Source organism: Sturnira hondurensis, unplaced genomic scaffold, assembly GCF_014824575.4.
Source record: "Sturnira hondurensis isolate 20B ecotype Veracruz unplaced genomic scaffold, ASM1482457v3 Scaffold0002840, whole genome shotgun sequence".
NCBI classification, from domain to species: Eukaryota; Metazoa; Chordata; class Mammalia; order Chiroptera; family Phyllostomidae; genus Sturnira; species Sturnira hondurensis.
The window spans coordinates 34,576,981-34,595,371 of NW_028075471.1; the positions used below are offsets into that span (position 1 = coordinate 34,576,981).

Here is an 18,391-nt window from a genome sequence, read left to right on the forward strand (position 1 = left end):
CCCTCTTCATTCCCCTACACTCTGCACACCCCCTCCCCAACAATTCCCTCCTTTAGTTTATGACCACGTGTCTCGAGTTCTTTAGATTCTATATTTCCCCTACTATTCTTGCCCTCCCTCCTATCTATTTTCTACCTACTGTCTATGCTATTTTCTGTACCTTCCCCCCCCTTTTCCTCCTCCGACTCCCCTGTTGCTAACCCTCCATGTGTTCTTCATTTCTATAGTTCTGCTCCTGATCTAGCTGTCCTCTTGGTTTGCTTTTGTTTTAGGTGTAGTTGTTAATAACTGTGAGTTTGCTGTCCTTTCACTGTTCATATTTTTATCTTCTTTTTCTTAGATAAGTCCCTTTAACATTTCATATAATAAGGGCTTGGTGATGATGAACTCCTTGAATTTGATCTTATCTGAGAAGCACTTTATCTGTCCTTCCATTCTAAATGAAAGCTTTGCTGGATAAAGCAATCTTGGATGTAGGTTTTTGGATTTCGTGACTTGGAATACTTCTTTCCAGACCCTTCTTGGTGATCAGGATGCTCACAGAACTGGTTGATTATAGTCACAAATTAGAGGAACATATGAAGGCTAAACTAATTGAAATGAAGGGAAATGCACAGGAAACCAATAGTGATGGAAAGGAAACTGGGACTCAAATCAAGGGAGTGGACCAGAAGGAAGAACGAAACATCCAACCAGAAAATAAAGAAACAAGAATTCAAAAAAATGCGGAGAGGCTTAGGAACCTCCAGGACATCTTTAAACATTCCAACATCCAGATTATAGGGGTACCAGAAGGGAAAAGAAACAGCCACGAATGGAAAACTTATTTGAACAAATAATAAAGGAGAACTTCCCCAGTCTGGCAAAGGAAATAGACTTCCAGGAAATCCAGGAAGCTCAGAGAGTCCCAAAGAAGTTGGACCCAAGAAGGAACACACCAAGGCACATCATAATTACATTAGCCAAGGTGAAAATGAGGGAGAGAATTCTAGAAGCAGCAAGAGATAAGGGGACAGTCACCTACAAAGGAGTCCCCATCAGACTATCAGTGGATGATTTCTTAAAGTGATTTTTTAAAAAGATTTTAAAAGTTGTTTTCTTAATCAGAATTTGAAGTGCTCTTTAAAAAGAGTTTAACAGTGAAAACAGTAACCTGCTCTGGGCATACAAATCCCATTTCCAGTTTTATTATAAGTGTGTGCGTAGCTATGAGGAACTAGCTTTTGAATAGGAGGTTGAAGACCTCTGTGAATGCAGTCCATGTGTTTTAGCGCATTTAATTTTTGGTACTTAATTTAGTTGTACAGAATTCTTCTTATCTTATGGCTTTCCATCATATTCTGAGTAACTGATTAATACTAAAACTGAGTATTTTTTCAGGTAAGGTTTTCTTTATGGATTCTTTAAAAATAATGAAGTGAAGTGAAAAGACTTGTAAGACAACCATGGCTTATTTCCCTCTCAGAGCCAGTTCTCAGAAGTGGTGGGGAAGCCAAGTCCAAAAGAAGAACTTGCTTGCCAGCACCCTGTCCCAACACCAGCAACATCAGCGTGTGGAACATCCTGAGAAATAACATCGGGAAGGACCTGTCCAAAGTGGCCATGCCGGTGGAGCTGAACGAACCACTCAACACGCTGCAGAGGCTGTGCGAGGAGCTGGAATACAGCGAGCTCCTGGACAAGGCCGCTCAGCTCCCCGATCCCCTGGAGAGGATGGTGAGGACTCAGCCTGCCCACTGCGCCACACTCACCAAGCCAGCACGGGCAGAGCCAGAGCCAGAGCCAGAGCCAGGGCCCCAGTCCCCTCTGGTGTTCCTTGGGATTGTTCTTCTGATGGTTCATTTCTCAGTGGCATCTGGTTCCCCTCTGCCTGGCTGTTTTCAGTCACCCTGTCAGGACTTGCCATGTGGCGGGGAAGGGGGGTGCTTCTCTGCGACAGCTGGTGCCTGGGGGTAGTTCTGCTCTGTGGATTTGTGTGGCTTCTTCCCTGGAGCCTTCAATGGGACTGTTCTGATCAGCCTGGCTAGAAAACACGTCCATCTCAAGGGTTGTCTGGGTATTTATTTTTACTATCTGGCTGGACAGATTTAATTTCTCAAGCTGTTTTTTTCATCCAGGGTAAATTTCCCTTGAGGGTGTTTTTGTTTATTTTTGGAATTGCCCAGGCTCCTAGATTTTCAGAAAATAACACAGAAAAGATTTTCACATAAGAAACCTTCTTCTTCCCCCACCCCTTCTGATTCTATAGAGCTTTTTTTTAAAGCTTATCCTTGGAAAATTCACCTTCTGTTCTCTACTCAGTTAGCATTTCCAGTGAAGGGGCTTCCAAGTCTTTCTCATCCTTCCCCATCTTGTGGGGGGGTTCTGTGGTGGTAAGGCTGTGGAAAAGTCAGCGCTTTCTGCACCTGTGGCTGACTTTGTTCTCCAGGAATTTCTCTTCCTCTCTTTGCTTCCTCACACGTTACCTGCTCAACAGTACGGTCATTCGTTGTATGAGAGGCTGGGGCTACCGTGTCTCCCCCCCAAGAGTCTCTGTCCCAGCGTTTGCTGATCAGCTAATTTGGAGTTGGCACACCCCCTTGGTTTCAGGGCCTGAAGCCGCCGCCCTCTGCCTGATAGAAGACACCATTCTTCTCTAAATTCTAAGCACTCTGCAATTTCAACCTTAATTAAAACTTCATTACTTAAGTGATTTGAAGATTGAGGGGAACTCTAGTGGGTGAAGAGAGACATCCCTCAGTCATTCCATAGCCTCCAGGGACTTCTCCCATCACAGGCTAATCAGAGCAGGGGAGAGAAACAAGCAGTGTCTCTTCAACCTTCTTTGTTGCTCTTCCCCAGAGACTCTCTGCCAAACAAAGGGAAGCAAACAGCTTCCAGGGCAAGTGTTAAAAGTCAGCATCTTTAAAGAAAATGATTGGCTTTGAAGATGAAAGTATTCTTAAAGGTGTTTCATGCTTGTGGCAAGTTAGAAACCCTCAGGTTGTTCAGCTGATCGATTTCTGTAGTTGACCTTGAGAAGAAGCTTGAGGAAAGGCGGTGCATTCCAGCACAGGGCATCCCGGGGAAAGTATGAGCGGGAAGCTTATTCTGGGGTCCAGTTCACTCCTCTGTGCGTGGACTCTCTCTCCTGCTCCAGCCCAAAAGGAGGAGCCTGCCTCGTGCCTGCTCCCTCTCTCCCATCTCCCCCAGCATTATGAACGACGCCAGGTTCATTTATACATCTTGTTATATTTTACACTGTGAAGGCGATTCAGGGTTGCTTCGGCATTCAGCATCGACAGGGTGGTCTTGCTGTTTAACAGGTAACACACGTCTGAGGGAGCAGAGAGAATAGATGCCCAGGTTTCCAGGACAAACACTGAATTGAGCATCGTGAATGGTTTCTATAAACAATCCAGCTGCTCTGGAGGGCTCTATAGTGTGAGCTGGGAAAGTGGATCCTATTTGCAAAGGGCTAAGGAGAGTTCTGTGACTGGTGAATATTTATGAAGGGCGTTCGGCCTTTTTCTGTAGCTAAGAAACCTCATGAAATGTGTTGGGAAGAGGAAACATGGCAACTGTTACTTAATATTATAAAGGAAAAGCTGCTGTTGTACTTAGGTTTAATTTTTGTAGCTGCCCTCATCAACCCCCAAAGACAAAAATAAAAATGCATATTTTGTTACCCCGAATAAAAATGCTGAGACCTTACGGGGAAGGCTGTTTATGAATCTTGCTTATTTCATGCCCACCCCATAGTTTTCCTTTCTTTTCCTTTTTGAGTTTCCCCTTCCTCCTCTCCCCAAAGCAGAACCTTTCAAAAGGCGCTCTGCTCCGTCCTGTGGCTTGTTGCCCAGGCTTAGGAAATGGCGCTCACAGATTTTCTTCTGTCAAAATGAATTTTGAGATTTCTACAGTATCAGATTAGGAATGGTGAAACTCAGGATGCTTCTTCCTGAATTTTGAGGGAAGTTTGGCCTTTTTAAATGCTCTTCTTCCTTCTCCTCCCCCAAAACCTCAGCACAGTGTCAGGATTCTCAGATATCACCAGGTGTAGAGGTGCTGTACTCTGCTTAACAGCCCCCCAAATAGTGCAGTTCATGGTGAATATGATCATCTTTTCAAACGCCTCTGCCAACTTCTGGGCAACAGGACAAATGGGCAGTTCGAAAATGTTGGTTCATTTGTTTCTGGGGCACAACAAACCTTACTTAAGCCTACAACTTTAAACCCAAGTTGGTTTGTTCGGTGGTCTTTACACCCGGAACGCATCTTTGCCTTTTTGAAATAAACCCCAGTCACAGAGAAATAAGTACGTTCTTGCCCCCCTCTCCTTAGGTGTATGTGGCCGCCTTCGCTGTGTCAGCCTACGCGTCCAGCTACTTCCGAGCTGGGAGCAAGCCCTTTAACCCGGTTCTCGGAGAAACGTACGAGTGTATTCGGGAGGACAAGGGCTTCCAGTTTTTCTCAGAGCAGGTGGGTATACACCCTTGTTGTTTGTGTACACAGCCTTTTGTCCGCTTATGCTGAAGGAGTTGCTTGTGCCTCCTGTTACATGTGCTTTTGAAATATTTATTTTCCCCCTTTCACTAGCTTCAAAGCAACTGAGATGATTACAGCGCTTTTACACATAAAGAGAAGGATCGCGTTCCCTTCCGCGGAAACCTAGCCATCACTCCGGGCACAAAGGGTACTAGCAATGTGAGCTCCCTCCCTTGGCCACAGGCATTGACAAGGCCTTTCCGTTTGTTCCAGGTCATAGTGAGAGAAAATTTCAGAGTGAGAAGCAGTTGCCCAAACTACCATGTAGAGGTTTAACATGTGTGCCCTCAACTCGCTGCCACCATCGTTTTAGAGCACGAGCGCCCCCATTGGGTTGGGTAGCACCAAATCAATGCATTACTCTTGATTTTAAGAATACATTCATGTATGTATTCAGTTGGTAAATATTTCTCGAGTGCTCACCGAGTGCCTGGCATTGCTCCAGGGGCTGGGAGAATGCAGTGGGTGGGGGCTGCGATGCTTGTCCTCATCTAATGGATAGGCGTACTTCATACTTACATGGCCTGAGTTCCTAAAGCTTCCACAAGGCTCTTCCCATCTCAGAATTAGCAGAGAATAATGTTCAAGAACAGTATCTCTGGATCCAGACACCATAGGTTCAAATCCCAGCCCTACCTGTTCCCGAGGTTTGTAACCCGGGCAAGCTGCTTCGCCTCCCTGGGCTTCAGTTCCCGCTTGGTGGTGGACGTGGTGACATGGTGCAGACATCAGGGGGCTTTGTGAGGGTTAAATGGGATACGCTCTCCAGAGCACTCAGCCCAGGGTCTGACACATGAAGTAAAAAGTGTTACATGTGTGTTTGCTCTTGTTTCTGATGCTTGATGGCATGGCTTGCAATACTGTAACATTGGCAACATCCAAAATGCCTCTCAATCAGGATTGTTTGGCAAAAAAAAAAAGTGGGTACAAAGATACTGAAAATAAAAATAAAAACCAATTCTCCTCCCTGGTTAAGGCAGTGACTGAACATATCCAACGGCCATATATCCCTAAATGGCCCCCAAAGCACATTAAACATGATTGGTTTGATACATTTCTCTCTGGCTGATTCTTAGAAAACTGAGGGGAAAGGGGGGGGTTCCTAAAATATCATTTTCCTTCCTGTCATGTGCTACCCTCTTTATCAATGGATGTGCATTATGGGGGAAGGGGAGAAAGGGGGTGTGGCTGCGAAGCCGGTGCTTGTTGTAACTGTGAGTTACAGGCAGTGCCCTCTGAAACTGGAAGGAGAATGGACTCACAGCAATCCCCAAGCACCCTGTCTGTGGCTTTCCAGCCAGAAGCTAAAATGAGAAACTAAACACTGATATTGGGGAGGTAGGGGGTTAAATCAGTAGTTAAAGAAATACGATCATCTGATTCAAATTCATCTGGGTTATTTAAATACTTAACCTAAAATGGGATGAAAATATAATTTGGTTACCATGGCATTATGTGCACTCATGTGAAAAAACAGAGGCCAAAAATAGCCCCAAACTACAGCCCACAATCAGGGTAAGATGAGTGGATATGAGAAACAGTAGTAATGTGAGCTTGTCTAAGCTAAGCTTCAACCCTGTGAGCCCTGACAGGGCAGAGCCAAGTTCAGGGTCTGCTTGTGTATCTCTTGCGGTGGCGCAGAGAGAGAAAGCGGAGCTCCCAGGCACATGTGCACAGAGATGGAAAGAGCATTACATAACTTAGTCTTCAATTCCACGAAATGGATCCCAAGGAAATCAGCAGGAAAGAGGTCTGGGCATTGTTAGTAGCATAGGGTGTGCCAGGTATAATGGGTATAATGTAGACCTGCTTTCAAATGCTAAGTCCACCCTTTACTCTGTGTGTAAAGGCCTTCTATTAGCAACTTCAATTTGCTGAGCCTCAGTTGTTTCTTTTTTCTTACGCATTTTATTACTTATTTTTAGAGAGAGGGGAGGAAAGGGAGAAAGGGGGAGAGAAACATCAGTTTGCTATTGCCTCTCGTGTGCTCCCCCACTGTCGACGTGGCCCACAACCCAGGCATCTGCCCTGACTGGGAATCGACCCAGCAACCTTTTAGTCCTCAGGCTCTTTGGTTCACAAGCCGACACCCAATCCACTGAGCCACACCAGACAGGGCTCAGTGGTTTCTTTATAAAATAGGAAGGCTTAAGTGAAATTGTAATACACTGCTATAGAGAGTATTGTTACACTAAGGGTAATAATACACGTTCGGCACATAGTTACTGCTCTTATATTTAGAGGCCAGTTTTAAAATCTTTTTAAACATACAGTGTTAAGAATAGTAAGAGGAGTGTTGAAATTATATCGGCACTACTCTCTCAAGTGCTTTGAAGGGGGACTAATGTCACTGGTGTGTCTGACAGCCAGCCAGCACGGGACAGCCAAGGGTCCTCACAGCCGGCTTCACCGGGTGATGCCACCCGCTCCGATCATGGTGGAGCCACCCCTGTGTCTGGAATTCAGCCTCATGGCCTTAGATCGTTCTTCTGTTACGCCCCAGAATGGATGAGTCTCTCAGAGACACAGCCACACCAAGGTTACGAGAGACTGATGTGTGAACTACTGTGTTGCTCTGCGCACTCACTATGGAAAACAGACCTGCCACGAGGCCCATAGGCTTCGTCAGCATGGCCAGCCACACTTTCCCAGAGACAGAGCCCTCAGGAAGCCGAAACTGCAATCACGAGGTGAGTGTGGTGAGAGAGAGAGGCGGCTGTGGAACTCAAGGGGCCAGACCGCCCACTTGCCACCACCTCCAGCCCGGGAGACAGTGAACCTTCCCGAAGACAGCGCAACCCTGCCCTCGCCCTCCACGTGCAGGTGCCTGACTTTGGCTTTCAGAGCTCAGGGGCTGCTTTGTCTTCTTGCACCTCTACCACGAGTAGAGGTCGCCGAGTGACTAATATAATAAGCTGGGAAGGGCCCCCACATTAACATTTTGGAAGTGGAATTTATTCTAACGAGGAAGGACATTGATGGAACTCATCTCTCCAAGTGGAAGGAACTGGGAAGTAAGAAGAGTAACTCAGCTTTTCCACTGTCTTTCCTGGACATCATTCGAAAAGCCATGTCGGTGCCTTTCCTCCAATCCCTGGGTTTTGTCGCCTCGTGGTTTTGGAGGGTACGTGGATGTTCGACGTGGTCAGTGGTCAGGGAGGTTGAAGCGCTTCCCAGAGCTCAGCTACATCGAGCTATGTTGTTTCTCACCTACCAGACCCAAACATGCAATGTCAAAATGACTCATGAGGTCAGAAACCGGAGAAAACATTTGTTGTTCCAATTTTCCTCGTAACTCGGCACGCAGAGTGCCTTATGCTTTTCAAACTTGTACAGGGTCTTATCTGATCTTCAAAACACCCACCGTGTGGCAGGCGAGGGGAGGGTCGGTCACAGGCGGGGACGCCGAGGCTGAAGGCGGTAGCATTGTCCAGGCCCCCTCAGCTGACGCCCTTTGTTTCCACTTCCCTGTCCCCTCCCTGTCACCTTTTTTTTTGGGGGGGGTCTCTTGTCTAGGTTTAGTTGCTGTGCTCAGAGCCGCTGGATTTATCAGCTGCCCATGTGAAAATAGCCTTTTTTGTACTGTTCAGACGACGGGATTTTGTCTGCCTTTGCCACTTAAACCTTTCATCCTCCAGACTCATGGGAGGACTTTGTTCTCTGCTCCCATTGTGGACTGGCGGGCGGCCTTTGTGGACGGGGTACTTCCAGGAGTCCATTCTAAACATCCCTGTCATCTGTTCCACATGTCGGGGAAGGAGCTTCCTTTGTGCCAAGAAGTCTGATTCAGCCTTGGCTTTCTAAGTAGCCCCAAAAGGGGGAGATTCAGGGAAAAAAACTTCCTCTTTCTCCTCAGGGACTGAGGCTCCTGCTGCCTGGCACAGAGCGAACACACGTTTTGAGTTTCATCCATGGCTAGAGGGCTCAGAGAATTCATTTCAGTCAGCTTTGCTGCTCCGCGAACCTTTGGGAAAAGTTGGCTGTCTAAATTTAGGATGTGCAATTAAGCTATTACCTAAAAGTGGCTTTTCCTAATTACCTGAAACTTCAGTTGTGAGGTCCCTGTGTTCCTGTCATTTTCATCTTAACCATTTACCTACCCTGCCACATACTCTCAAGAGTTTGTGACAGGGACACTGAATGGAGTTATTGAAAGTTACTAAAATGGGGCAAATTCAAATGACATGGTTTTTTCCTTTGCTCCATGGTCCCAGCCCGTCCTCCTCTTCTGTGACGCATCAGGAGAACTTGAACAAAAATTCCTGGACACACTGTAAATACCCGTGCCTATCGCTTCTCTCCTTGCACCCTCATGTCGCCTCTCTGAAGATTCTTTTCTCTAGTAGAAGCCAGAGATATTTACTACTGATCACGGTGACATCTTATTTAAAGACCTTGTCAGGGGGAAATTCAAGCTGTCCCAGTAAAACTAGCAGTAAATTAAATGCACGGTAACTAAACCAGTGCCTCTCCTTTTCTAGGTCAAGTCATCCCTTAATGTGTTTTTGTTTTCTGCTGTTGTCGTTTATAAGAACCCATGTATATATCACATAAGAGATGAACTCTGAACACAGGGGAAGAGAAAGTAATTGGCAACTGCATCCCCCCAATCAGGCTAGTATCTTTGGCACCATTCTTAATAGTTCATTCTCTTATAATCCCCATCCTATCCATCAGCAAGTCCAAGGGCATTTGTGCAGAAGCCTTCCTTCCAAACCCAGCTGTTTTCACTGCCTCCCCACTGTGTCCTGTGGGCCATCGTGCCCACACCACCATAGTCAATGACTGGGATTATTGTCTGGTCTCCGGTTTCCACAGCAGGCTCCTCCCCCGCAGCCAGAGTGACTGCTTTGAGTCGGAGGCACAAATTCTCTAAACTCTCCAGTGACTCCCCCTGTCACCTGGAATGAAAGCAGAAGTCCTGGCCTCGGTCCACAAAGCCCGCTAAGATGCCGCCCCCAGAAACACGCCCACTCCCGCTTTCACGCATTCGGCCTCAGCCTCGCTGCCTTTTTGCTTCCCCTGAAACCCAGCCAGCGTTTGCCAGCCCTGGGAGGTGGCTGCGTCTTCCGCCTGGGACACCCTTCTCCCAGCTCTCTGTGTGGTTCACGGCCTTATCTCTCTCCGCCCCAGAACTTTCCTTTATCGTGAGTCCTGCCCAACCCTGCCTGGGACAGCACTACCAATTAGCCCTCCCCCATCCTTATGACCGGTTTTATCCTCAAAAGCCGGCACTACTGACAAATCATGTACTTGCTTGTTTACTGTCCGCCTCACCCACTTCTGCCCTAAAACGTCAGCTCCATGAGGGAGGAGGTTTTCTCACCGTGTTCGCAGGGACTGGGGCAGGCCTGGCGCCTCGTGGTGCTCGGTCCAGTCCGACGAATGCTGTTCAGAGACCGGCCACTACGTCCCCTTCCTGGATGCTGTTCGTTTTTTCCACCTGGCACGTGCTCTCTTTTGCACAGCTGCCCTTTGAGGACAGAGGTGAGTCAGGAATTGGGACTGTATAGTTATATCTCGGGACAGTGCAGACTTGATGTACTTAAGGGATATTTTTATAAATCAAAAAAATAAAAATTTACAAAATACGCAGATGTTGAAATACACTCTTTTCCCATCTGCTTCTTACCTTTTGATGCATTCAAAGCATAAGTCAAAAATGACTAGGTCAGGGTGAAGACAACCTTCAAATATATAAATCAATTACAAGAACTCTTCACCAACAGGGGACCTCATTGACATCAGGCTTGTAGAAAGAAATGTGCGTATAAAAACCATATATACTAATTTCCTGAACATTTGGGGATCCTTCCCAGTCAGACGAGACAGGGATGTTAGGAAACCAGCCTAAACTGGGTTTAGGCCGTAGGCTAACAGAGAGTGTCCGCTCCAGGGCTGGGTCAATGCGGACTCCAGGTAAGAATCGGAGGCCTCTGTGGGTTGCCACTGGGCGAACGAGAACGAAAACTCAACACTGAGGCGGCTCCAGGTTATCATGTCCCTGCTGTTCTCTGCCTTAGCGGGGCGTCACCCTGAAGTGCTGTTCAGACCGTGTTCCTCTTTGCAGTTGAGGCTCCAGAGCTAGGTGGGTTTGAGGATCTCTTATCTCTCCCCGAAAACCATGCTGTGACCCAGACATGCTGGTTTCGCCATACTTCTTCCCTGTCGGTGTGCTGGGGGACCCTTCCGTAACCCTTCTGGTTTCTCTCTCCTCGTTTGTAACAGGAAGCCTTCGGGCTGAACGCCCTAAATGTAACATACTTTGCTAAGAACCAGCTGACAGGAATTTCCGGAAACACAGCTGGCACCATGACTGGTCTCACTGACACTGAATTACAATAACTGCCCCTGCACCAGCTGTGAACCTCAAGTTTCCAAGGCGCCGCCTTCCCCTGAGCGCCTTCATTAGCGAACCCAACCGAAGTAGTGGCTGCAGCGACGAAAGACGGGCGGCTCGCTAGGGGGCGCGCTACAGTCTCTGCCGCAGGGGGCTCGCCTTTCTAGAAGGCAACTGCGTATTTACTCACATCGAGTATTTCTATCTTGACCGAAAGTGAATGATTTTTTAGCAGTTTAGCTCTTTGTAGAAACAGGATTCTTTTTAAAAAATTATCTTGAATCAGTTCCTATGGGAAATTTACAAAGAGGTTGGATTTGTGACTTTCAAAAGAGCGAAATCTGCTAAGGCAAAGAGTTTTATTTTTATTGAATTTATTGGGGCAACACTGGTTAACAAAATTATGCAGGTTTTGGGTACACAGTTCTACCACTTGTCATCTGTACACTGTATTGTGTGTTCACCTCGCCCAGTCAAGTTTCCTTCCATCGCCATTTATCCCCCTACTCTCCTCTACCTTCCCCCACCCCCTTCTCCCTGGCTATCACCATGCTATAGTCTGGGTCCATGAGTTCTTTCCCCTTTCTTTCTCTTTTTGCTCAATCCACCCCCCCCAAGAAAAGTGAGTTTTTATGTTGCTTAGAAATAGCACTTAAAAATATTTATGATTTGACAATTTAATTAAATGCAAGTACTTTCAGAATAGGTAATAGGGATTTTCACCTTGGTAGACAGTGTTAGATTATAGGGCTCACGAGCAGGCAGCACTTGTGTGTCCCTGATTTTATTTTCTCGTCTTTCCAAATGTGTCTCTGTCCTTATCACTCACCACCTGGCCACTTTTCTCCAAGGTGTCCAGAGTCTTCCATTCACCCAGTTTCTTCTCATCGCTAACGAACTTGAGCAAATCGAAGCTGGCCGCACCAGGGGCACCCTGTGAAGGACAGGCTGGTTGAAAGGAAGCTGAAGAGGCACCAAGCATTGTTACATCTCAATGCAAGAGGGAAAGAATGCACTTCCCCAAGACACAAAGTTAATAACTTTTTTTGTTTTTGGCTTTTGTTTCCACCAGGTCAGCCACCATCCACCTATATCTGCATGTCACGCGGAGTCGGGAAATTTTGTTTTCTGGCAAGGTAATGTGCTGACTAACATATTTGACCCCCATTATTTTGGGGATGTTATAGATTTGTGTTATTAAGGAACTGCTGGCGAATGCTTGGTAAGATTAAAAGTGGGCCCTAGACTTGGGCTCGCTGGAAGTATCGCTCTTGTTCTCGCCTGTCATCACCGAACAGTAACTGTTTGTGGACTTCCCAGCTGAGGAGTCAGGAGGGTAATTTAGTTGTTCCTTCTTTTAAGAAATTCTCAGTCATGTGGTCACCACCGTTTTCCTGTAACATTTTCACTATCTTGTTCCATAGACAGTTGAAAGGCCTCACATTTCAAATACTCAGTTGTTTATCAGAGTCTAGACAGCAGAGGGGTTTTGCTTTTCAAATTTTTTAATTTTATCTCTAAAATTACATTTACATTGCTGCCTTTTCTTTAATTGGAGAACTCTTCCTTTTCAATTTGGGAGGGTATGTGTTGTTCTAAAGAATGAATAAGGCTACAAAAATTTTCTAAATGGATTAATTTCTTCTTGCTTTTTGGACTGAGTTCCTTTGCTAGCTTATTAGCTATATGTCTTCATTTCATTTCTCAGGTGTTAACTTTAGGATTCATATTATGTATCTTTAATGTATCACAGTCTACCTCCAAGTAATATGCCACTCCACTTGTATTATAAAGTATACTTCCATTTCTGCTCTCCCAACCTCCGTGCTATTGTGGACGTACATTTTATTCATGTATATTATGAACCCTGCAGTATATCGCTGCTGCTACTGTTTTTGCTTTAAATGGCCAATTATTTTTTTCTAGAGGCACCTTTGTCGAGATGGCCAATGGTTTTTAGTATATTTACAGAGTTGTGCAATCATTACCACAATGAATTTGTATAATGTTTTCATTACCCCAAAAGAAACCTATTTATCAAATCCCCTCCCACCCCAACTTCCAATTTCTGTGGGCCTCTTTCACCCCTAGACAACCACTGACCTACTCTCCATAGATTTGCCTTTTCTGGATAGTTCATGTAAATGAAATCTGTAACGCGTGGCCAGGGTCATCCTGGGCCTGCTCTGCCTCTGTCCTGGCCCTCGGCCATGGCCCTGCTGGCCTCCCTGCTGTCACCTCTGCCCCCTGCGGCCTGAAGCTTCACGAAGCCCCCAGACGGGTCAATGGTCTCTGCCTTTCTTTTTCTGTTCCCCGTCCCCCTGTTGGCAACACCATGCACTCAGATTGAAGAAGTCTGAGACCACCCACGAGTTTTCCCTGTCACTCCCACTCTGCACCTAATCTGTCACCCGGTTCTATTGCTACGTCTTTCCTGGCTCCGGGATTGTTCCCTTCCGCTCCATCCCCACCACTACTGTCTGGGGTCACTTCATCCTCATTTATCCCTGGAGTAACTACAGTAGCCTGGTAACTGCTCACCTGCTCCTACTCTGTTCTTCATATGCTGCAGATTGTCTTTGCAAAGTCAGTCCCCTGTCCAAACAAACACCTTCTTTCCCCCCAAGGCACGCAACCAGACTTCCCAGGCTGGCCGTAGAGCCCACATTTGATACCCAGTCTGTCTGTGCTCTCTTCCCTCTGGACGGTCTGAGACTGACAGGACCAAACCACACCCTGAGCCCTCCCCTTGAACAAGTTATGTCCCCTGCCTTCAGTGGCTTTCCTCTGCCTGGTGGCCTCCCGCAGGGTGGCCATTCCTTCTCCTCTGGTGCCGTTTCACCTCACAACATGCTCCGTGGTGTGGCTCTCCCGAGGGTGTTCCCCGAGGAGGCGCTGAATCACATACAGAGTCACGCAGGCATCCTGTATGGTGACGGGTTTATTATGGAGATTGTCCTGTATCGTAACTGACCATTTCTGTGGCCCAAGAACTCTTTTGTCTACCTAGCTCTCCCGCTAAATGTGTCACATTTGCTATTATTTTATTTCAGATGTGAGATGGAAAAACAAGTTCTGGGGCAAATCCCTGGAAATTGTTCCCGTTGGCACAACCCACGTGACTCTGCCAGTGTAAGTGCTTCTGTGGGTGGGAGCTCTGTACAACTCAGGGCCAGGACAGCTGCTTTAGGGCGGGCTGCCCACTGTCCCCCCGAGGCACCCAGCGGTTTTCTCTTAATCTGTCTGACTGTAAGTTCAAACGCTCCTATTTTGACAACTTCACATTGTATTTCCCTCGAATGAAAATGCTTCCCAGAGACCAAAATCCCTTGAAAAGATGCTTTCTGAAAACTCATTTCTACTTTCTAAAAAGTCAAGAATGGTGGTTTTTCTTTAACATTGTAGTCATGCCTCACTGTCAAGATTTCTCTTAAGGAAGATCCGGCCTTGATCTTCCAGAGACTGTTAGTACTTATTCATAAAACAAAACATGGCCTCTGGAACCGGGCTCCCGGAATCCACATGCCTCCCCTCATTCTGCTACTTACCAATTGCAAATCCTTGGACTGTCCCTTAACCTTTCTGACCTCCAGTGCTGTCGTCTCTGAGCTAGTCACAATCAATCCTCCACTTCATAGGGCTGCTGTGACGATTAAACAGATAGTATATGCAAAGCGGGTAAAATAGTACTCAGCCCGTGGTATGTGCTGTGTAAGGGCTTGGTCTGGTTACCATTATCCTCATAATTATTATTTATCTCTGCAAGTAGTGTCTGGACACTTTCTCATTGCAAAATACTTAAGATATATGCATGTTAAGATGTATATATAAGACACATGTGCGTATATCTGTATGTGCATATATTTACATGCATACATATATGTGTGCCTATATGTGTGCACACATGTATGTGGGGGGGAGAGAGCAGATTGTGAATGCCTTCCCTCACTGCCAGTTCCCTTTCCTAGTTTGGGGACTTCACGCAAGTCATCTCTGGCTCTCAGTTCCCTCCTATGTCGGAGGGAGTGGTTGTCTGTGGAGATGACCCACTGTAGAGAGGCCTCCAGCGGCAGCTCCCAGACCACCCACCTGAGCCTGACTGCTGCTGGCTCCGTGGCTCACGCACCTGCCTGGAGAGCAAAAGCTCCAGCCGCCCAGTGTGGCTGAGGGGCTCCATCCATGCTGGTTCCCTGGGTGCAGGAATGAGCGACTCCTGACGTGACTTGTTTGTGACAGTGGTGTGCTTGTCTGTGTGCACTGCGGGCTCTGCTGAGAGCTGTTCCTCTCGCCTCCTCCCCTCTAGTTTCGGAGATCACTTTGAGTGGAACAAAGTCACCTCCTGCATTCATAACATCTTAAGCGGGCAGAGGTGGATTGAACATTACGGAGAGATCGTCATCAAGAACCGGAATGACGATTCCTGCCACTGCAAAGTGAATTTTACCAAGGTGAGCTGGTGGCCTGGGACCTCTGGCCCAGGAAGGCCCTGGCACAGCCGGGGCCTCAGGGCAAAGGGTATCTTGGGGAACTTTTCACCTTCACTTTTGTGCCAGCAGACCAGCAATGCCAGGGGTTCCCCGGTCCCAGTCCACCCCTGTCACCTGGACCAGGGCCATGGCTCCTCCTGGCCTCCTTCCTTCACCCTTCCCTCTGGTCCGTCCTCTATGCAGCTGCCACAGGGAGCCTTTTAAAGCAAGTCATCATACTTTGGTGTGGATGAGCCTTGAAGACAGTATGCTGAGGGGAAGAAGGGCAAGCACTGTGGGATTCCATTCTTACGAGGGACCCACATCAGTCAGGGCCATGGTGACAGAAAGTAGAATTCTGGGGGCCAGGGGCAAGGGGCCAGGGCCTGGGGGAGTGTTTGATGAGCACAGAGGTTCAGTTTGGGGGGATGACAATTTCTGGAGAGAGATAAGGCAACAGTTGCACAGCATCATTAATGTATGTACTTAATGCCACCGAATTATGCACATGCAAATGGTTGAAATGGTAAGTTTGTTATGTGTGTTTTACTACAGTTTTTTTTTAAAAAGGAAGTTGTGTCATATTTGACCAAATCTCTGACAACTTCCATCTTTCTCACAGTACAAGCTTCATCCCTACAGGGGCCCACAAGCCCCGCCCAGTCTGCACTCCCCACCCACCTTCAAGCTCACACACACGCCCGTGCACACGTGTGCACACAGGCACATGCACACACCTCCCGCCCCCATCTCCAACCTCCGCGTCCCCAACTTCCTCACTGTGGTCCTCAGGCCACACCGGCCTTCCTTCTTTCTCTTCGTCTTCCCTGCCTGGACCCCTCTCCCCAGATCCTCCCACCTCCTGCCCCACTTGCTAGTCACTCTCATATCCCATTTCCTCCAACATTGTCATCACTGCCTGGAGTTAGCTTGCTCCCTGTGGGTTTACTTGTTTATCATCCATTCCCCACACCCTCCTTGCCATCCCTGGCCCCAGGAAAGCAGAAGGCTGGTCTGTCTTGCTCAGGGCTGCAGCCTGCAGCCTGAAAGTGGTGCCTGGTGCCCTGCAGAGGCCCATCCACACAACAAGTGAACAGACTGGCCTGAGGCAAGCGCGTGGAATAGTCTGCGAACCCTCCCACCTGCCTCGGTGGCAGCCCTCCTGCACCTCTCTTCCTCCTTCGATGCCCTCTCGCTGTTAAATACTTCAAAGGGCCCCCTCAAATATATTTGTGTTAATATGAATTCTATGCTGAGGTATTTGGTTCTCATCAAGGGATTTCATGGGGTGCCCTCTGATCCACCTGTAGCTCGTGGGGGGCATGATGGACAGGTGGACTGGGGTGTCTCTTATACCCTGCAAGTCAAACTGGGCTGTAGTCAGACACGAAGCTTGTAGTGATCTGGCATTAAATACAAATGGCCCTGCCTCTTCCAAAGCTTCATCTAAGCGGTCTGCAAAAAAGAAGCAAAGGCAGCCTGGAGCAGAGTCTACACACTCTTCCTGCAGGGAAGAGCCACCCAGCTCCTAGCGTTTTCCCCGAGGAGATGTGCTGGGCTCCCGTGTCTGCCAGCCGCCTGGTCCTTGTCCATTTCCGACCAGAGTGTAGATTTTTGTAGCCGAAAGAGGTGAAGAGGTCCGGACGCTGGCCGTGTGCCTAGTGCTGAAAGAGAGTCTGAAAGCAGGTGCCGGAGTCGCCTGAGGAGCAGGACTGCCTCCCGCTGAGGCCCCATCCCATTTCCAGCACTGGATTTGTTGGCAAATGTGTGTAAGAAAAAAACCTGGCATCTGCTTCAGAACAAAGTGAAGCGCCTGGACAGTATTTTTATCTTGTTTTCCTCAGTTTTACATGACGTGAGAACTCACTTTCAAATTTCGGATTCAGGTCAGGATGTTTACTACAGACTTGGAATAGGGAGGCCAACCCATCAGAATATGGCCTGAAAATGCCACTCACCTTTATTGGTTTCCAAATATGGATTCCGTTTTGGCTGAAAATAGTAATAGGATTTTTGATTTGTGGGGTAATGCCTTCCCTTTTTCTAGTGGAGACTGTTTTAGGGCAGCCAATCTCCCAATTTCCAATGGGAGATTTTCTTTTTTTTTTTTAATCAATTCTGGGAAGTTGGAGCTCCCTCTGCTGAGCGTGGTGTAGTACTGCATAAAACCACTGGCCAAGCTGAGCTGAGCTGGTCTCAGCCGGGGTCCAACCACACCATGTCATGTGGATTGTCACCTGATTGCCTCGGGTTCCTATGAATTGGACAAAAAGATCTAGATTTGGGGAAAAAGTAATAGAAGATACTGAACATTTGTTTACAAAGCAGCCGCCTTTATTGGTTTATAAAAGACTGACTCGTTCCTTTAGAGAAAAAAAAATTACGGTAGTGTATTTCTTTCCAGTTGCAATGGTCAGACCCGCAGCGAGAGCCAGGGAGCCGCTGGTCCAGAGGAGGGGCTCATGGGCCAACCACACTCTATGGCCGATGTGGAAGAACTGAACTTGCCCTTATTACTTTGCATGTCAAAAAAGTAGAAGAAAATGTATCTTACAAACCCAGAAAAAAAACATATCAAATGTTGGTTCACTGAGTTGCAAACTGGAAATAAAGGGCTAGCTATTAATTTTTATGACATAATTAAAAGTATAATAAAAAATGATAAAATCCAGAACTGGTAAACCATGTGCAATGTACAGTTATCCTTATGGTTCTTTCTTTTTCCTCTTTTCCCCTTCTCAGTGTCTGTAACAAGTTGACCCCGCAATACTAACAGACAACTCCTGCTTGAATCCTAGGCGAAGTACTGGAGCACGAATGCCTGTGAGATCGAAGGCACCGTGTTCGACAGGAGTGGGAAAGCCGTGCACCGGCTCTTCGGGAAGTGGCACGAGAGCATCTACTGCGGCGGCGCGTCCTCGTCGGCCTGTGTCTGGAGAGCAAGTTAGTATCTGGGGATGAGCCTCAGGCAGCGGGGGCGCGGCGGGGACTGCAGGTGGGTGGGCATCTGTGTCCACCGGCGTCCCCAGCCTGCTCTGAGCTGCGTGTGAGCTGCCATCCG

The 18,391-nt window shown here is 47.4% G+C and overlaps 1 protein-coding gene across 4 annotated transcripts in view; it reads left to right on the top strand.

The window, feature by feature from the left end:
- The window catches only part of OSBPL3 (oxysterol binding protein like 3), a 161,163-nt gene that overhangs the window by 130,919 nt on the left and 11,853 nt on the right, over window positions 1–18,391 (top strand). For all 4 annotated transcript variants that reach the window (XM_037041278.1, XM_037041280.1, XM_037041279.1 and 1 more), the window contains 6 exons: window positions 1,466–1,716; window positions 4,321–4,458; window positions 11,937–12,000; window positions 13,918–13,996; window positions 15,168–15,312; window positions 18,129–18,273. In XM_037041278.1, coding sequence (XP_036897173.1) covers window positions 1,466–1,716; window positions 4,321–4,458; window positions 11,937–12,000; window positions 13,918–13,996; window positions 15,168–15,312; window positions 18,129–18,273 — 822 coding nt within the window. The remainder of the gene's footprint in view (window positions 1–1,465; window positions 1,717–4,320; window positions 4,459–11,936; window positions 12,001–13,917; window positions 13,997–15,167; window positions 15,313–18,128; window positions 18,274–18,391) is intronic.